This window comes from Rhodnius prolixus, unplaced genomic scaffold (assembly GCF_049639745.1).
Source record: "Rhodnius prolixus isolate KJV_2025 unplaced genomic scaffold, Rpr scaffold_13, whole genome shotgun sequence".
In the NCBI taxonomy this organism is placed as follows: domain Eukaryota; kingdom Metazoa; phylum Arthropoda; class Insecta; order Hemiptera; family Reduviidae; genus Rhodnius; species Rhodnius prolixus.
In genome coordinates this window covers 11,195,440-11,210,030 of record NW_027411583.1, presented here as the reverse complement: position 1 = coordinate 11,210,030, position 14,591 = coordinate 11,195,440, and the positions used below count along the sequence as shown (strand labels likewise).

The 14,591-nt window shown below is 31.4% G+C and overlaps 1 protein-coding gene and 2 long non-coding RNA genes across 4 annotated transcripts; 1 reads left to right on the top strand and 2 right to left on the bottom strand.

Moving 5' to 3' along the window:
* Positions 1-404: 404 nt before the first annotated feature.
* LOC141448143 (uncharacterized) lies at positions 405-2,577 on the bottom strand. The gene is made up of 2 exons (XR_012454897.1): positions 938-2,577; positions 405-851 (listed from the first exon to the last, which is right to left on the bottom strand). It is a non-coding gene; the product is annotated as an uncharacterized lncRNA (long non-coding RNA).
* Positions 2,578-2,696: 119 nt separating this feature from the next.
* On the bottom strand, positions 2,697-9,536 carry LOC141448142 (uncharacterized). Of its 2 annotated transcripts, XR_012454895.1 has the most exons (5): positions 9,053-9,536; positions 8,733-8,847; positions 4,447-4,656; positions 3,171-3,311; positions 2,697-2,949 (listed from the first exon to the last, which is right to left on the bottom strand). It is a non-coding gene; the product is annotated as an uncharacterized lncRNA (long non-coding RNA). The 2 variants fall into 2 exon arrangements; XR_012454896.1 differs by lacking the exons at positions 3,171-3,311; positions 4,447-4,656.
* Positions 4,748-12,674, top strand: LOC141448140 (uncharacterized). Its single transcript, XM_074116254.1, has 3 exons — positions 4,748-5,001; positions 5,674-7,855; positions 10,137-12,674. The coding sequence occupies exons 1-3, from the start codon at positions 4,979-4,981 to the stop codon at positions 12,324-12,326; spliced, it is 4,395 nt and encodes a 1,464-aa protein (XP_073972355.1). The 5' UTR covers positions 4,748-4,978; the 3' UTR covers positions 12,327-12,674.
* Positions 12,675-14,591: the final 1,917 nt, after the last annotated feature.

The window sequence follows — 14,591 nt, the reverse complement described above, 5'->3', positions numbered from 1 at the left end:
TAACTTACTATTTTGGGTATTGAGATAAAAGGAGAATGGTTTTTGAAAAATGCTAGTACAGTGATTGTAGCGCTTCCTGGGAGAGGCAGCATGAACTATAAAGTTGATTAGTTAATAATTTTCTTCGTCTATGTTAATTACTCTTTTACTTTGTGTTTTCTTAAGAAGGCATTATGGCAATTAGGTGGTATTAGTTAAGTGTTAATTAATGGTACCGGAAGTGAGCAGAAATAATTTGTTTTCTTTGAAGAATAATGCAAAAAAGAATATTCCTTGTCGAGTGTGCAATAGTATTCACTTACTACTCACTACTCAGTAGTCTATGAAACACGTCATGGGCAAAATTTAAAAGCTTCTGTTCGTGGTTCGAGGGTGAGGTGATCCCACGTTAGTAGTACAGTAAGTCCAGATTGAAGGTAGTAGTGATGGGCAGAACGAGTCCGTCTTTGGACTCGTTGGATTTGAATCAGTTCCAGGGTTGGAATCGATTCCAACAACTCGTTCACCGATTCCGGTCTCTGTACTTACCCTATGCATTAGTAAAAATGTCACGCAATTCATTAAAAAATATCATTAAATGTTAGCTTTCCCAGTTAATAACAAAACTATATTTCTTTAACACACATTGAGTACTATCCCTAATTTCCAATTGCACTGATAAATATAAAATTAACAACGTAACACAAAAATTAACATAAAAATAGACTAGTCAATTATAAAAATTAAAGCAATGATGTTTAGTCATTATCTAGCTTGACCACTGGAAAACTGGAGTTAACGTGCTTCAAGAGGATCCAAGGTAGAGAAACGGAAATGGGTAGGAAATTATTCCCATAAAAAAAATTCTAACCCTTCAAGCAAAATGATAATTACTCATAAATAAAGAAATATTTATTTACTAGGACTTGTATATCAAGCTTTAAAAATATTATCTTACGAAAAGAAAAAGCTGTGTGCTTAATCTCTAACATAGCGCTGGACACTCTTATTCTTATCTTCATTGGGTAAGTTTAACCGTGTACATGACCGTGAGACAGTCAAAGTAACACTGAGCCAAAATTTAGTATTACCTAATTGGTTTACTTACTGCAGTATCCCTCCCACTCTATCACCAATTTCACAAACATTCATCGATTGGAAATAATTTTTAGTTAAATATTCGTTTTATTTGAATACAAAAAACATTATAACGCTTTCTTAAGATGATTTTAATTTTTAAAATTTGTTTTTGTCCATTACTCTTATATAATACGAAGAATTTCAAATAAAATATAATATACAAACACAATGATCTAGTATGCAGGTGGAGTCAGTCCTCGTTACCATAGCAATGGAACCGTTAAACAACTCCGGTTCCAGCTCCAGCAATTTCTATTGGCTAGATTCAGTGAACGAAAAAATGGAACGAGTCCGGTTTCAAAAGGATTTAAATCACTCCGGATTCGACTCCACCAACTCCAGTGGATTTAACCAATGAAAATGCTAGAGCTGGGCCGGAGTCGTTTAACGGTTCCGTTGTCATGGTAACTACGACTGACTCCACCTGCACACTAGATCATTCTGTGTTTGTATATTACATTTTATTTGAAATTCTTCGTATTTTATAAGAGTAATGGACAAAAACAAATTTTAAAAATTCAAATCATCTTAAGAAAGCGTTATAATGTTTTTTGTATTCCAATGAAACGAATATTTAACTAAAAAATATTTTCAATCGATGAATGTTTGTGAAATAGGTGATAGAGTGGGAGGGATACTACACTAAGTAAACCAGTTAGGTAATACTAAATTTTGGCCCAGTTTTACTTTGACCGTCTAGCTGACATGTACACGTTCAAGCTTACGCCAATGAAGATGAGAGTAAGAGTGTCCAGCGCTAAGTTTAAGATTAAGCACACAGCTTTTTCTTTTTGTAAAACAATAAGATAATATTTTAAAAGCTTGATATTCAATTCTTAGTTAATAAATATTATGAGTAATTATAATTTTGAAGGGTTAGAATTTTTATGGAATAATTTCCTACCCATTTCCGTTTCTCTACCTTGAATACTCTTGAAGTAAGTTAACTCCAGTCTTCTAGTGGTCAAGCTAGATAATGACAAAACTGCATTGCTTTAATTTATATTTGACTAGCCTATTTTTGTGTTAATATTTGTATTACGTTGTTAATTTTATATTTATCAGAGCAATTGGAAATTAGGGATAGTACTCAATGTGTGTTAAAGAAATATAGTTTTGTTATTAACTGGGAAAGCTAACATTTAATGATATAATAATATAATAAATTGCGTGACATTTGTTCTTATGTTTAATCGTTCCAAACCTTCTGCTGCCTCATTTTCATTTTTATTTGCCTAAATTTTTTGGGGCGGGGCGGAATCACTTTTTTTAAAAATAGGGATTTGAATCAACTCGTTCCACCATCGGACTCGTTCCAATGGAACGAGTCCGCTCAAATAGCCCATCACTAGTAGCCATAAACAGAAGAGAAAATAAAAAAAAAAGCTTTAGATACATAATAAATTAAAAAATAGTGCTCTACTACTTACCTGAAGTTTAGACTTAGATTACAATATATTACAGCTAATGTGTGAATGTATTATCTATTGGACTTTCTTTTTTTTTTTGTAATAATTGCAAGAGTAAGATATTTCAATTGAGTAAACAATATTCCATGAAAAAAACAGAGGTTGCAAAGTAAAAAAATTTGAAACACGTAGTTATAAAATTTATTTATGTACAAAAGTTTCGTAACTTATTATTATTTTAAATCTACTTAACAATATCAATGATTATAAATGTACACATTAAGAATAATAATGTATATAACGTAACAAAAAACATTATACAAATAACTGTTGCAGGTTTTTGTAAATCATGGTAAATATCCGCTTCAAAAATCTAGACCGACCGTCGCTCTATAGATTAACTCTTCCTAAGATGTAGTAACTAAAAAATAATTAAAAATAAAACAGATTAAACCATAAATAGAAAATTAATATTTCATTAATTAGGTATTCAGGAAAAAGTGGTTCAAGGAAGAAAAATTAGTTACACAGAAACCTGAGAAATGGTATTGCAGTTTAAGAATCAATCGACTTGTTAGTCCAGAAAATATTTATAAGAAAATAAGTAAGATAACTAAAACAAATTGTAGACGTTAAATTTACCTTATGGATTACTTTTGGGAGATTTTCCCAATTTCTGGACTCTGCAAAGATTGGCACAGATTTAATAGACCATTTCTGCTATATATTGGAATCTATCATCGTTTCGGTTGGTTCTTGTATTAAGAATTTGGCCAAACATAACTGGGAAAAGTGCAACAAGTTTCTAGGCTTGTACTTATTACAAGTTTTTGTAGAACACATAGCTAAGAATTGTTATAAAATTAAGCAAGAAGAAAGATAATTTGATGCGAGCTGAATGCTAAAAATATGAAAGGACATCGCTTCTTTTTTAGCTCGTATATCCGCCGAATACTATATGTATAAGAGATGAATACCCAAATTTAACAAGTGAGAAAGTATTTATTAAAATGCTTGGCTGAGCCTTACTTGGGTGCGTTCCACTTGGCGACCACAACGACCGCGATTTTGGCCGTTCCACTTGCTTGTGAGCGTTGCGATCGAAAACCCAAGTGGAACGGACTGTGGGCGTTTTAACCGTTCATGTAAACATTGCATATGGCGGCCTCGAAAATAAGTTAGAAGCTTGAAGAGGTTATTTTTTAATTTAAACCCCATTTATAAGCAGTTATAATAAACTTTATTAATTATTGGTAAAGTTGACTTATATTAAAAGAATATATATAATTCAATTTTTTATATTACATTTTAGTGGAGTATTTATAAAATTTACGTTTAAATAAAATTAAAATGTCTTTTGTGGCAACAGTTGGATATTTATTAATAATGCTTTAGAAAGTTCTTTATCTAGTTCCGATTAGAGTGGAATGTAATTTTACAAAATCGCAATGATAAAAAGCGAAAACTTAGGCCACGTATTATTAGCTATCAGAGTAATTGATCTTTATTCAAATGAAGAATTTAAAAGTTATTTCAGGTAAATGATTTTGTGTTATTCAGTGATTTAGTGTGTAAAGGGATAAGTAATTATTTATTTATTTATTTTTTGTAGACTTTCGAGAAACACATTCTATTATTTACATGAAATAATACTTTCATTTACATGAGATAATTTTTTCGGTCGCCATATTTTGTTTTAAAAATTGCGCCAACTCTGAACGCCCACTTCGACCCAGCTCTATAGATGGGTCGTTGTGTGGGCGAAAATAGTGACGTCATTAGTGACGTTTTCGCCACGACCACAACGACCGCGGTCGCCAAGTGGAACGCCTGAAAGCATGTTTTGGTCGTTGTGGTCGCCAAGTGGAACGCACCCCTTGAAAATCCATACAATTAAAAGAAATGAACCAATGCTTACCAGAGCTTCCTAAATTCGAGATCTTCCCAATTAGCTGGTCAAGTGAAATTAAATATCTGAAAACATCTGTGATCTTAAGCTGACAGGTGTTATTTCGCATAGAAACACTACTCAGGGAAGAAGTAAAAATAGCGAACCCAAACACACTCATGAATATGATAACCATCATAAAGCCTACCATCAAGGAAACCTCCATAAAACCTACAAAAACTGATACAAACAGTTCTAGTTATTAATAATTCATTTAAAAATGCCTTTTTTTTTATTGAAAACATTTTTAAGAAAGTAGTAAAAGAATAGAATTCGGTGCCAAGTTTTGAGCTTCGAGAATTTAAAATAAATTTACTTCTTATTTTAAAATTAAGTTATGGTCATGAGACCACTCAATTCATTATTGAATTCCAAAAATGCAATTAAATATTAAATTAAAAAAAAAAAAACATATGTTAGGAAAATTGTAAGAACCAGATGTATATGTTCGTAGGACTATGCAAAATAGGGCTGTAATAACAGAACTATGTACTAACAGATTATGAAAATTTTTTGTTACTTATGGTAAGGAAATGAATTTTACACTATTAATGTTTATCTTATTTTAATTATTCATTACCCCACCATTATTTCAATAAATTATTTTGTGTTTCGTATATATTCTAATGAAATGCGTACATCACCGTCCCAGTTTTTTTGATTTTCTTGTCACGGAACTAATGAATTATTTGTAACAAGATAGTGCTATACAAGTAAACATAGTGATTTCCCTTAAACTGGTGACCGATATAAATTTTTAAAAATGAAACCAACGTTGTAGGTTAAACAAATCTGGTGTAAACACTCACTCTTCAATGAAGTCTTTGGCACCTTTGTATTGCACGTTTAAACTATGAACATTGTTCTCTCATTACAGACACATTACACCACATGTGAGGTGTTGTTAGATTCCATTTTTTTTTTTTGTAAAGGAATTAGTCGAGAAGTTAGATATAACAAAAATAAATAAATATAAAATGACTGCTTTCTCATAAAAACATTTGAGCGAAGCGAACCGAGCATGGTTTTTTTTTACCTGAACTTACTCCTTGTATACTGTTACAAGATATCCAACAAAATCCAGTTAAATTAATCGTAACACAGATATAAGCTGATAGACTTACTGAAACTCTTATTTATTTACTTACATTTACACCAATAGTTATATATATTTTTGTCTTTCTCTTAATTTTCCAGGTTGGCCTTTTTAGTAGTGTGCTTTATTTTTGCAAAAGTAGCAGCTTGGTTTTCAAATAATAACAATAATAAACGTTTCTATAAAGACAATGAATTATATTCATCATATCCAGAAAATGAGTATGAATCATTTGAATTTAAAAATAATGATGATAACGACAACGATGGCAATATTGATGATCATCTAAGAAAAAGAAATGAAAGGGAATCTGACTTCTACGATATTGGTGAGGAGAATACATATGATACATCAAATGATCTATATCCAAGTCTAAATTTATTCTCATGGTGGTCATCCAAGAATAAAGGGTTACATAGAGATGATGGTAACAAAAAGAATAAAAGTTTAGATAATCTTAATGATTTTGATAATAAGCTAAAACATGATATAATAACAAATATCCTAGAAAATGATGATTCAAATGAACCAGTGATTACAACTGATAAAATTGATGAAGGATCTTTTTTATTGACCCAGTCACCAGTGACGGCTAATTTTCAACTCACCAACAATCCAACAATTAATCTAAATCTACAAGTGAATATTATTGAACATACAACTTCCAAAGCACGCCTTCATTTTCTATATAAACCGACCACACCGATCTCGTCAACGAAGGACTTAAAACAACCGTTAAGTAATAATTTCGATAAATTTTTCGATGTTAATAAATTGTTTACAAAATTTAAGGATGATTTTAACAATGTAACAACAGAAGCAATAAGTTGTTATAATAATGTAAACAATGCCAGCATTAATAATATTAGTAAACAACAAGACGCAGGAAAGTATAGTACAACTGAACAGATGTTAATAGAAAATGTAGAAAATATTACTAGAAATGCATCATTAATTGAAGATAATATAAAAAGCAGTAATAATGAAGACGTCAGTAGAATGTTGACAAATTCAAGGCCGTATTTATTCTATTCTGCCTTGGTTACCAACAAAGAAGCTGACAACGCCAGAAAGGCTTCAATAAGACCAATGTTTCGTATAAGTACAACAAGCAAAGAGAACAAACCAATTAATTCTTATATCAAAAACTATACTATTTTCCAACCTGGAACCCAAATAATCGCACAGAAAAATACCCCAATCAATGATCCATTACAAAACAATGTTTTACAACTAACCGGTTACACATCATCATCAGCGAATATTGTTACACAGCAAATGTACAACAGAAAGCAATCGCTGACTACGTATTACAATCAATATGGTTCAGTTCCTACACCGTCTAGCCTGATAAAGCAAGCATTAATCGACATTTCTAGACAATTAAATTTACACAAAGGGACTACACTCTTGTATCCACAATCTATGGATGGAAGTGTCTTTAGAGAAGCAACTAATAAGCCGATGACCTGGAACTTTACAAGGCAAACTTTGCTGATAACTCCTAATGTAACAATGTCGCCCTCTAACCATACAGAGGCAATTATTGAACACAACATTAAAGCAATTCAAGAAGACGATCCATTCAGCTTCTTAAAACCAATACCAACTTTGAAATCTGATCTTTTACTGAAGCCTACGAAAATGTATCAAGGAAATGTTACAAACAGTGAACAGACAAATGAAGAAACCAATGTAAACAAATTAGCTACAAATACAGATGTAAATAATAATGAAAAAGTTTATCATGTTGTTTCTAACTTCACAGAACCTAAATTCGTATTACCAGAATATCTAAGTGGTTTATTAGACATCAACACAACATCCAATTCAGGCAATTATAGGAAAAAACGTGAAAATCCACAATTAACAGCAACACTAACAAATGATCTAATATATCTATTAAACAACAATTACCAAAGAAAACAAGAAGATTTTAAAAGATTATTCAGCCGAGAAAGTCAAAATTCTACTTTCAATAATGAAGATTTTCTAAACAAATTTAAGAATCTACAAAATGATTTAGTCGATCTACAAAAAGCTTTAGTAACACAAGCAAAAGATGTAGCGCAATCCACCTCAGTAGATGATAATTCGGCGTCAATTAACGATACGGATATGACCGTCCATGTGCGTGTAATTGTTGATGTGCTTAATGGAACCGACGGAAATCAGTTAGCATCAGTGGCCACCAATCATTCTACTGATGATGAAATAAATACGAATCATACATTATCGAAAAGAAGTTGGCTTTTTGTTCCTGAAAATCAATTAGAGAATGAAGTAAGTACGTAAGGCTTTTTATTGGAAATTTTAGTAATATTGAGATTTTTTTGTCAGGATTGGTTTCGCCTAAACTTGGAAATCATTCCACTTATTTATTATAAAACTCATTCAACATTACTGAAATCTCACTTGACTGGGAAGCATACTCCACTCTTTCTCTCCCAAAAGTCCCCCTAATCGAATTTTCCTGGCGAAAATTGTCAAACAAAGAGGGGAATAAGCCTACTTAAACTAACTTCTCGAAAGCGCATCGTTTAGGTTGAGCACGTACTTCATTGCTTTTAGAAACGATTATTAAAATTGTCCGGTGGAACAGTTGTATAAGGGTTGATGGTCAAAAACTTCACGAAAAAGTGTAACGTAGAAAAACAACCAACTTTGACAATTTTTTTTTCTCTTTTTCTATAAAAGATAAAATTCCCAAATTTTCTTTAAAATATAGGGGAATATCCTCCATTGTAACAGTAATTTTCTGGCAACTACCCAGATCTAATAGATTTTGAGAAAAAAGTTGCCTGAAAATGAGCAAAAACGGCATTTTCAAAAAATGTTCTTGTTCTTTTTCTTGTATTTTGATAAATACCAAAAAAATTAAAACTTTTTATTGTTGCAATCCTAGTGGTATGAATTGTGAAATCAAATTACCACACACACTTTTCAATACTACGCACTTTTTATTATATCCTTTGCGATGCGAGAAGTACAAAGTACAACGTACTGTACAATGTGGCTAGAAGGAGAGTGAACCAGTAAAACTTCCTTCAACTTAGCCTAATATATGATCTATAACGTTAAACATGTGATTTAATCGAGTTTCTTAGAAAACTTTGATAACAATACAAACTTGATTAAGTAAATTGAAACCTTTACTTACTCAGCAGTATGCTTAAACAGCTGGCTCATATTTAAGTTCTTTCTTGGAGCTTAAACTAGTCTTTTCTTGATGGCAGAGCATTAAGCCTTAAAAGTCTCTCCTACGTAGGAACAATCTGCAAATTTATTCTCATTTATTACGAATGAACTCTCAAAAATACTATTAATTAGTTTTTTTAAAAAAGTTTCTGTATAATATACAATTTTTCAACAACTTCCTATAATTTTAAATATGAATTGTATTAATAGTAATATAGTTTGTCATTATAAATATTAAATAATTGCTACTGAAAACTACAACGGATTTTATTGAAGAATTACCTTGAAATATGATTAGTAGTCCCTGTAAAATTGTAAATTTCTTAAGATTCAAAATTTCACCATACTTTTGTTTTAATTTTTAGTTTAATACATTATCTCTTTTCTTTTAAAAAAACAAACAAGACAAATTACCAAGCACTTCTCACACAAGTACTGCTCCTTTCCTGATCATTAAAAGCAGTTAAGAATATTTTGGTTTCTGACAAATTCTCAGTCTTTCTCCAAAATGTTCTAACAATATCCTACGTCAACGTAATGAGTGCTGCTTCAGTTAAATGTCTATTAGGTTCGTTGCTTGTTCTCCATAACACTTATTCCCATGTTTACAGTGCATGTACATGTTTTTTTGTTTTAGTAATTTGATTAAAAATAAATAAATAAACACTGTAATAAGTATCCCTTGTATAATATAATTTTCCTCGAAGCAAATAATAATAACCTAACCTAGAATTATTTCGTAAAGACTTGAAATCAACATTTTAATATACTAACCTTTCCTTTCTTTAAATTATATAAAGTTAATAAAGCTATAACCTACAAGTAACCTATAACCTATAATACTTATAACCGCACCCAGCCTTTTTTTTTATTTTACTTAAAACCATAACTTTTTTTTATATTCTCCTAAATTTAACATCTAAATATATGCGCAATGTTTAGCATGCTTTAGATTTTTTTTTTTGTTGATCTCAAAAATTGTAATTTATTATTTTCCAACTCAGATCTTCCAGAATTCCAGAATATAAAAACAAAAACATTGAAAACGTTGGAAAATATGGTTAATTTGCCCTGATTTGTGAATATTTAATTTATTAAAAATAACGTCACCCCTTCAGAAAGGTCACTTCTTTAAGTATTTGGTTGACCTAGTCAGATATCCTAGTCTAACAACAGCAGTAACACTTACGCTCTATCGAGCCAGTCCTATAATTACATAGTTTTGTAGTTGTAATTGATGGGTGCAAATGTTTGTTATACTTGGGTAAACTCTAGCAAATTTATTGTAGATTTAAGTTATTTAATAATTTTTCTAATTAAACAAAAAAAAATTGTTTAAAAAAAGACAAAATTTTACAATTTACAGCCAAAACACTTGCTAGAGAAACTAATTGAACAAAAAGCATTGTACGAACTGGCGGAAAACTCATTATTAAAGAAAACAAATGATGAAAATTCTCTAGAAGAAAACAATGATATAAAGGTAAATTTAAATTTTCCACCATCGTTGTTACAAGTTGTTGATATAAATACCAATACAACTAATAATCCAATTATTACAAACAACTATACAAGTTATAATATACAAAACAATGATTCAAAACTAACAGATTCGCAATTTCTATTAACTAAAACCCAATTAGTAAATCCTGTTGCGAAAGATAATATTGTCAGTCCATTAAATAAAGCACTTTATTCTGAATATCTTACAGGAAGGAAGTATTTGGTGATACCATTATCCTATCTCGAAGAACAAAACAAGAGAACTAATAATGATAGATATACTTTACTACAGCCAACTTCTGTAATATTAACAACTTTTGACAACAATAAAGGAAATAGTAGTCATACACCAATAAATTACATAGCGAACTATTTAAATAAAATTCGTTTAAATAAGGGAACTAAATCTCCAAATAAAAGTGAAAAAAAAAAGTACGTTTCTAATACCAGACATACATCGATAGCGACGACAAATAAAAAGGGAATAGATAAAAATGCTAGTGCTATGATATTATTTGGAACTCCGGAGTTGATAAGCACTTTAAATTATAACAAAGATAAAACAAACAAGGCACAGAATGTTGCTACCTTAAATCAACTTGATTCAAGTAGTAAGTTGATTGGCCATCCAACCACATCGTTAGATTATTTAAATTTTGATGAATTATTGAAGGATCCATCAAACGTTGAATATTTAAATCATGATATGGGAAAAGACAGGTCTCGTTCAATATTTTATGTCCAGCAATTATTAAATCCAGGTAGCTATCAATTGAAAAGCTATAATAATAATAATAATGATGAATTATTTAAAGCGAAAAGTGTAAAACAAAACAGTGCAACCACTAAACAATTTCTATTCTTTACATTACCCAGTAATCCTATCAATGATTTCCAAACAGAATCACCACCATGTACATCGTATTGTAAACTGAATAACTTACCATTTTTGTCAAGTGATGCTGTTGATCATCATAGACAATCAAATCATAAAGCAAAAAAGCCAAACAAAGTTACACCAAATCTGAAAACCTTTAAAGTAGATTTGAATGTAGACGATGATCCATTTGATAAATTTGATTGGAATTTAGAACAAAATAAAAACTCATTGAACGAACATCAACAACAAGATCAAACATCTTCTTCAGAAAATCAAGGTACATTATTATTTGCTTCAAAAGATAATTCCAAAAAAAGGAGTGCAAATTGTTTAGGAAAATTTAAAAGGATACCTAGAGAGGGTAATTTAAGAAGAAGTAAACGGTATTTAAGAAAATTTAAGCAAATCAATGGAGAAATTAATCGACATACAGCACCTAAAGTTGTAAAAGAGTGCAGTAGAAAATCTTACGACCAAAAACTGTTAAGTGATGATGCTAGATATGAGTCATCATTTCCAAACAATGAGATGAGTATAAACAGCGCAGAACATCGTACAAGGTACTATACCTTAAAAAGAGATTTAGTCAGAGGGAGTACTGTTCAAGGAAAACTAAACGTAAAACTTAATGATTTCGAGCACAAAATTCAAAAATCTCTATTTCCTTCCATAACAAAAATTAGTAGCATTTCAAAATCTACAATGAAAGTATTTACGCAGCAAGGAAATTGTGTTACAACTGGCACCAGTACAGAAAAGTCAAAATGTACAGATGAGGACGATCTATGTATAGCCGTAGAAAGTATTTGTGCTGGTCCTCCGCCGCCAACTGCGGCCGTCAAACTAACCACAGAAGGTGCTTCTACAACGGATACACCTTCGACGGCCACACCCTCTGAAGAAGAGATACAGAATGCTTGTACAGAATGTCAATGTGCTCAGGCGGCGAATACATTAGGAATACAACAACATTCATCCCCAATGAATACAAAGAAATTTAATACTTCTATCAGACCAAGAGGTGCACAATGTCATCATCATTTAAAAAATCATACAACATTACAAAATCATAAAATGCATTATGATCACAAGCCAAAAGAAAATGTTAAAAAAAAATACGGTTTACTGAAAAAATTTTTTGTGAAAAATGTAACTAACCTTGTCAATAGATAGATAGATATTAATATATCCAGGATACAGTGTTTTTTAGCTCCCAGCTGACGATAAATGAGTCCATTATTTCCTTCCAAATGTGATAAACTGGAGAAGACAGAGTTATTACTGACTAAGTAATTCTAATGCGCTACACTACAAAAATAAGAAAAAGTACCTCTTACCAAATAATTCATTATCAACTTACGTTTTGTCAGGATTTGTCTTTACAATTTACCTGATATTGATTTAACAAAAAATGAACTACAATTACTCACAAGCACTTTCTTACAAATAATTACATCCTACCTTTCATAGGATGTATTTTTTTTTATATATATATTAAAATAAAACTATTACTGCTTTTAAGTGAAGTTAATTTATTATTATTAACTTTGAATTAACAAATAAGGTTTTATAAATTTTATAAAAACATGGGTTTAAAACAAATAAAAATCTGTTTCAACGAAGAAAATTTCGGAAATCAAATAGTGTTTACATTAAGAATTGTTTTATACATCTTTTGTTTTTATTTTTACAGCTAATCGTCGAAGTATTCAGCACTTTCCCTAAAAATAGGGCAAGTGATGTCACTTGTAAAAGAGCATGATTATTAAAAAGAACTTGTCATCAAATCTTTCAGCAGTATTATGTTGTTAAGTTTTACTGCAGTATTCTTTTTCTTCTTTTTTTAAGCAACTACTGGTTTTTAATATAATAATTAAGGCGATAATAATAGTATACAAGTTTACTTGTGCTAAAATTATATTCTCAACAATTAACACATCCTCCCTTCAATTAAGGATTGTAGAACGAAAAAAACTACAAAACTAAACACAATACTGGGCCACATGATAAGACTACTATGCACACTTACCTCATAAAGATGGTTTACACTTGAATGAATCCCTTAATAAGTAATACCTACGAGGCTTTGCCCGAATTGATTTTCTCAAATAAATAATAATAAAATATTTACTTCAGCACTAATGCACATTCATGCATGGTGCATATTATGTACGGTAATCGCACGGAACCAGTTCAATAATGACTTACGAGGTGTGGCTATTAAATAACGAGACTGATACTGCTACAGAAGAACTATGCATGCGCCAAATCCTAACGACCGACAGTTGTGCAGCAGCGTAAAGCCTTCTCTTTCGATTGCAGCGTCTCTCACGAGTTTGTAGAGAAATCTGCCTGACCGGAACCTGACGTGTATGTGTAAAGAGGTGTTAGTTTCGTTTTGCCGAAAACATGATACTACACAACGTAGTAGAGCAACGAATTGTCGTGAAATTTCACATGAAACTTGGTGAAACCGCTACTGAAACTTATCTTTTATTAAAAGAAGTTTATGGCGATGAATGTGAATTAGAAGACGTCGGAGATGATGACCGCCCGGGTCGCTCTTCCACGTCCAAAACGGATGAAAATATAAATTATAATTAATCAAAATTACTACCGTGAAGTGTTTGCTCAACTCAAGAGTAAGGAAAAAACGACCCGATTTGTGAAAGAACAAATCATGGGTTCTCCATCAAGACAACCGGCGCTGGCTCACACTGCATTGTCTGTCAAGACGTTTCTAGCCAAGTACAACATCCCAGTTCCTTATTCGCCTGACCTGGCCCCCATGTGACTTTTATCTGTTCCCCCAAAGTCAAATCTGCATTAAAAGGAACACGATTTCACAGTCCGTTGAAGCTGTGAAAGAAAAAGCGGCACGCGTCATGCAGGAGCTCAGACAGAAAAGGACTTCCAGCACTGTTTTCGAACCTATGGTAAATTCGCATGGAGCGTTGTAGGGATAGGGGAGGGGTGTGTATATTAAAGGTGATAATAACTAAATATGTATAAATTTAAAATAAAATGTTTTACAGCAATAGTCTCGTCTATTTAATAGCCACACCTCGTATGTCCAGGCTAGACAGTGTAAAGAGTTGAAAGAATGCCAAAAAAGAAGAAACTTTTTATCTGCTCCGAAGTGGACAAGAGAAAGGATATCACTTTCGAACTTTGGGTTTACAAAAGAAATAAGGTTACTGTAAAATGTGGAAAATGTTTCTTAATTCCAAGTTTCCAAAAAGAGCTCCCTTCTTTCTTGGAAAACATACAAGAGTTACTGACTCTTGATTGTTCGCCTTTAGGCTGGCTGGACTATGGCAAAATATTTACAATCAAAGAAACCACTGAAGTTACAAAAAATTACTTAATAAAATAAAATACATTTTTCTTCCTTTTTCTCAAGCGTCCGCAGCTTTTCTTTTTTGGTGCGATGCCTAC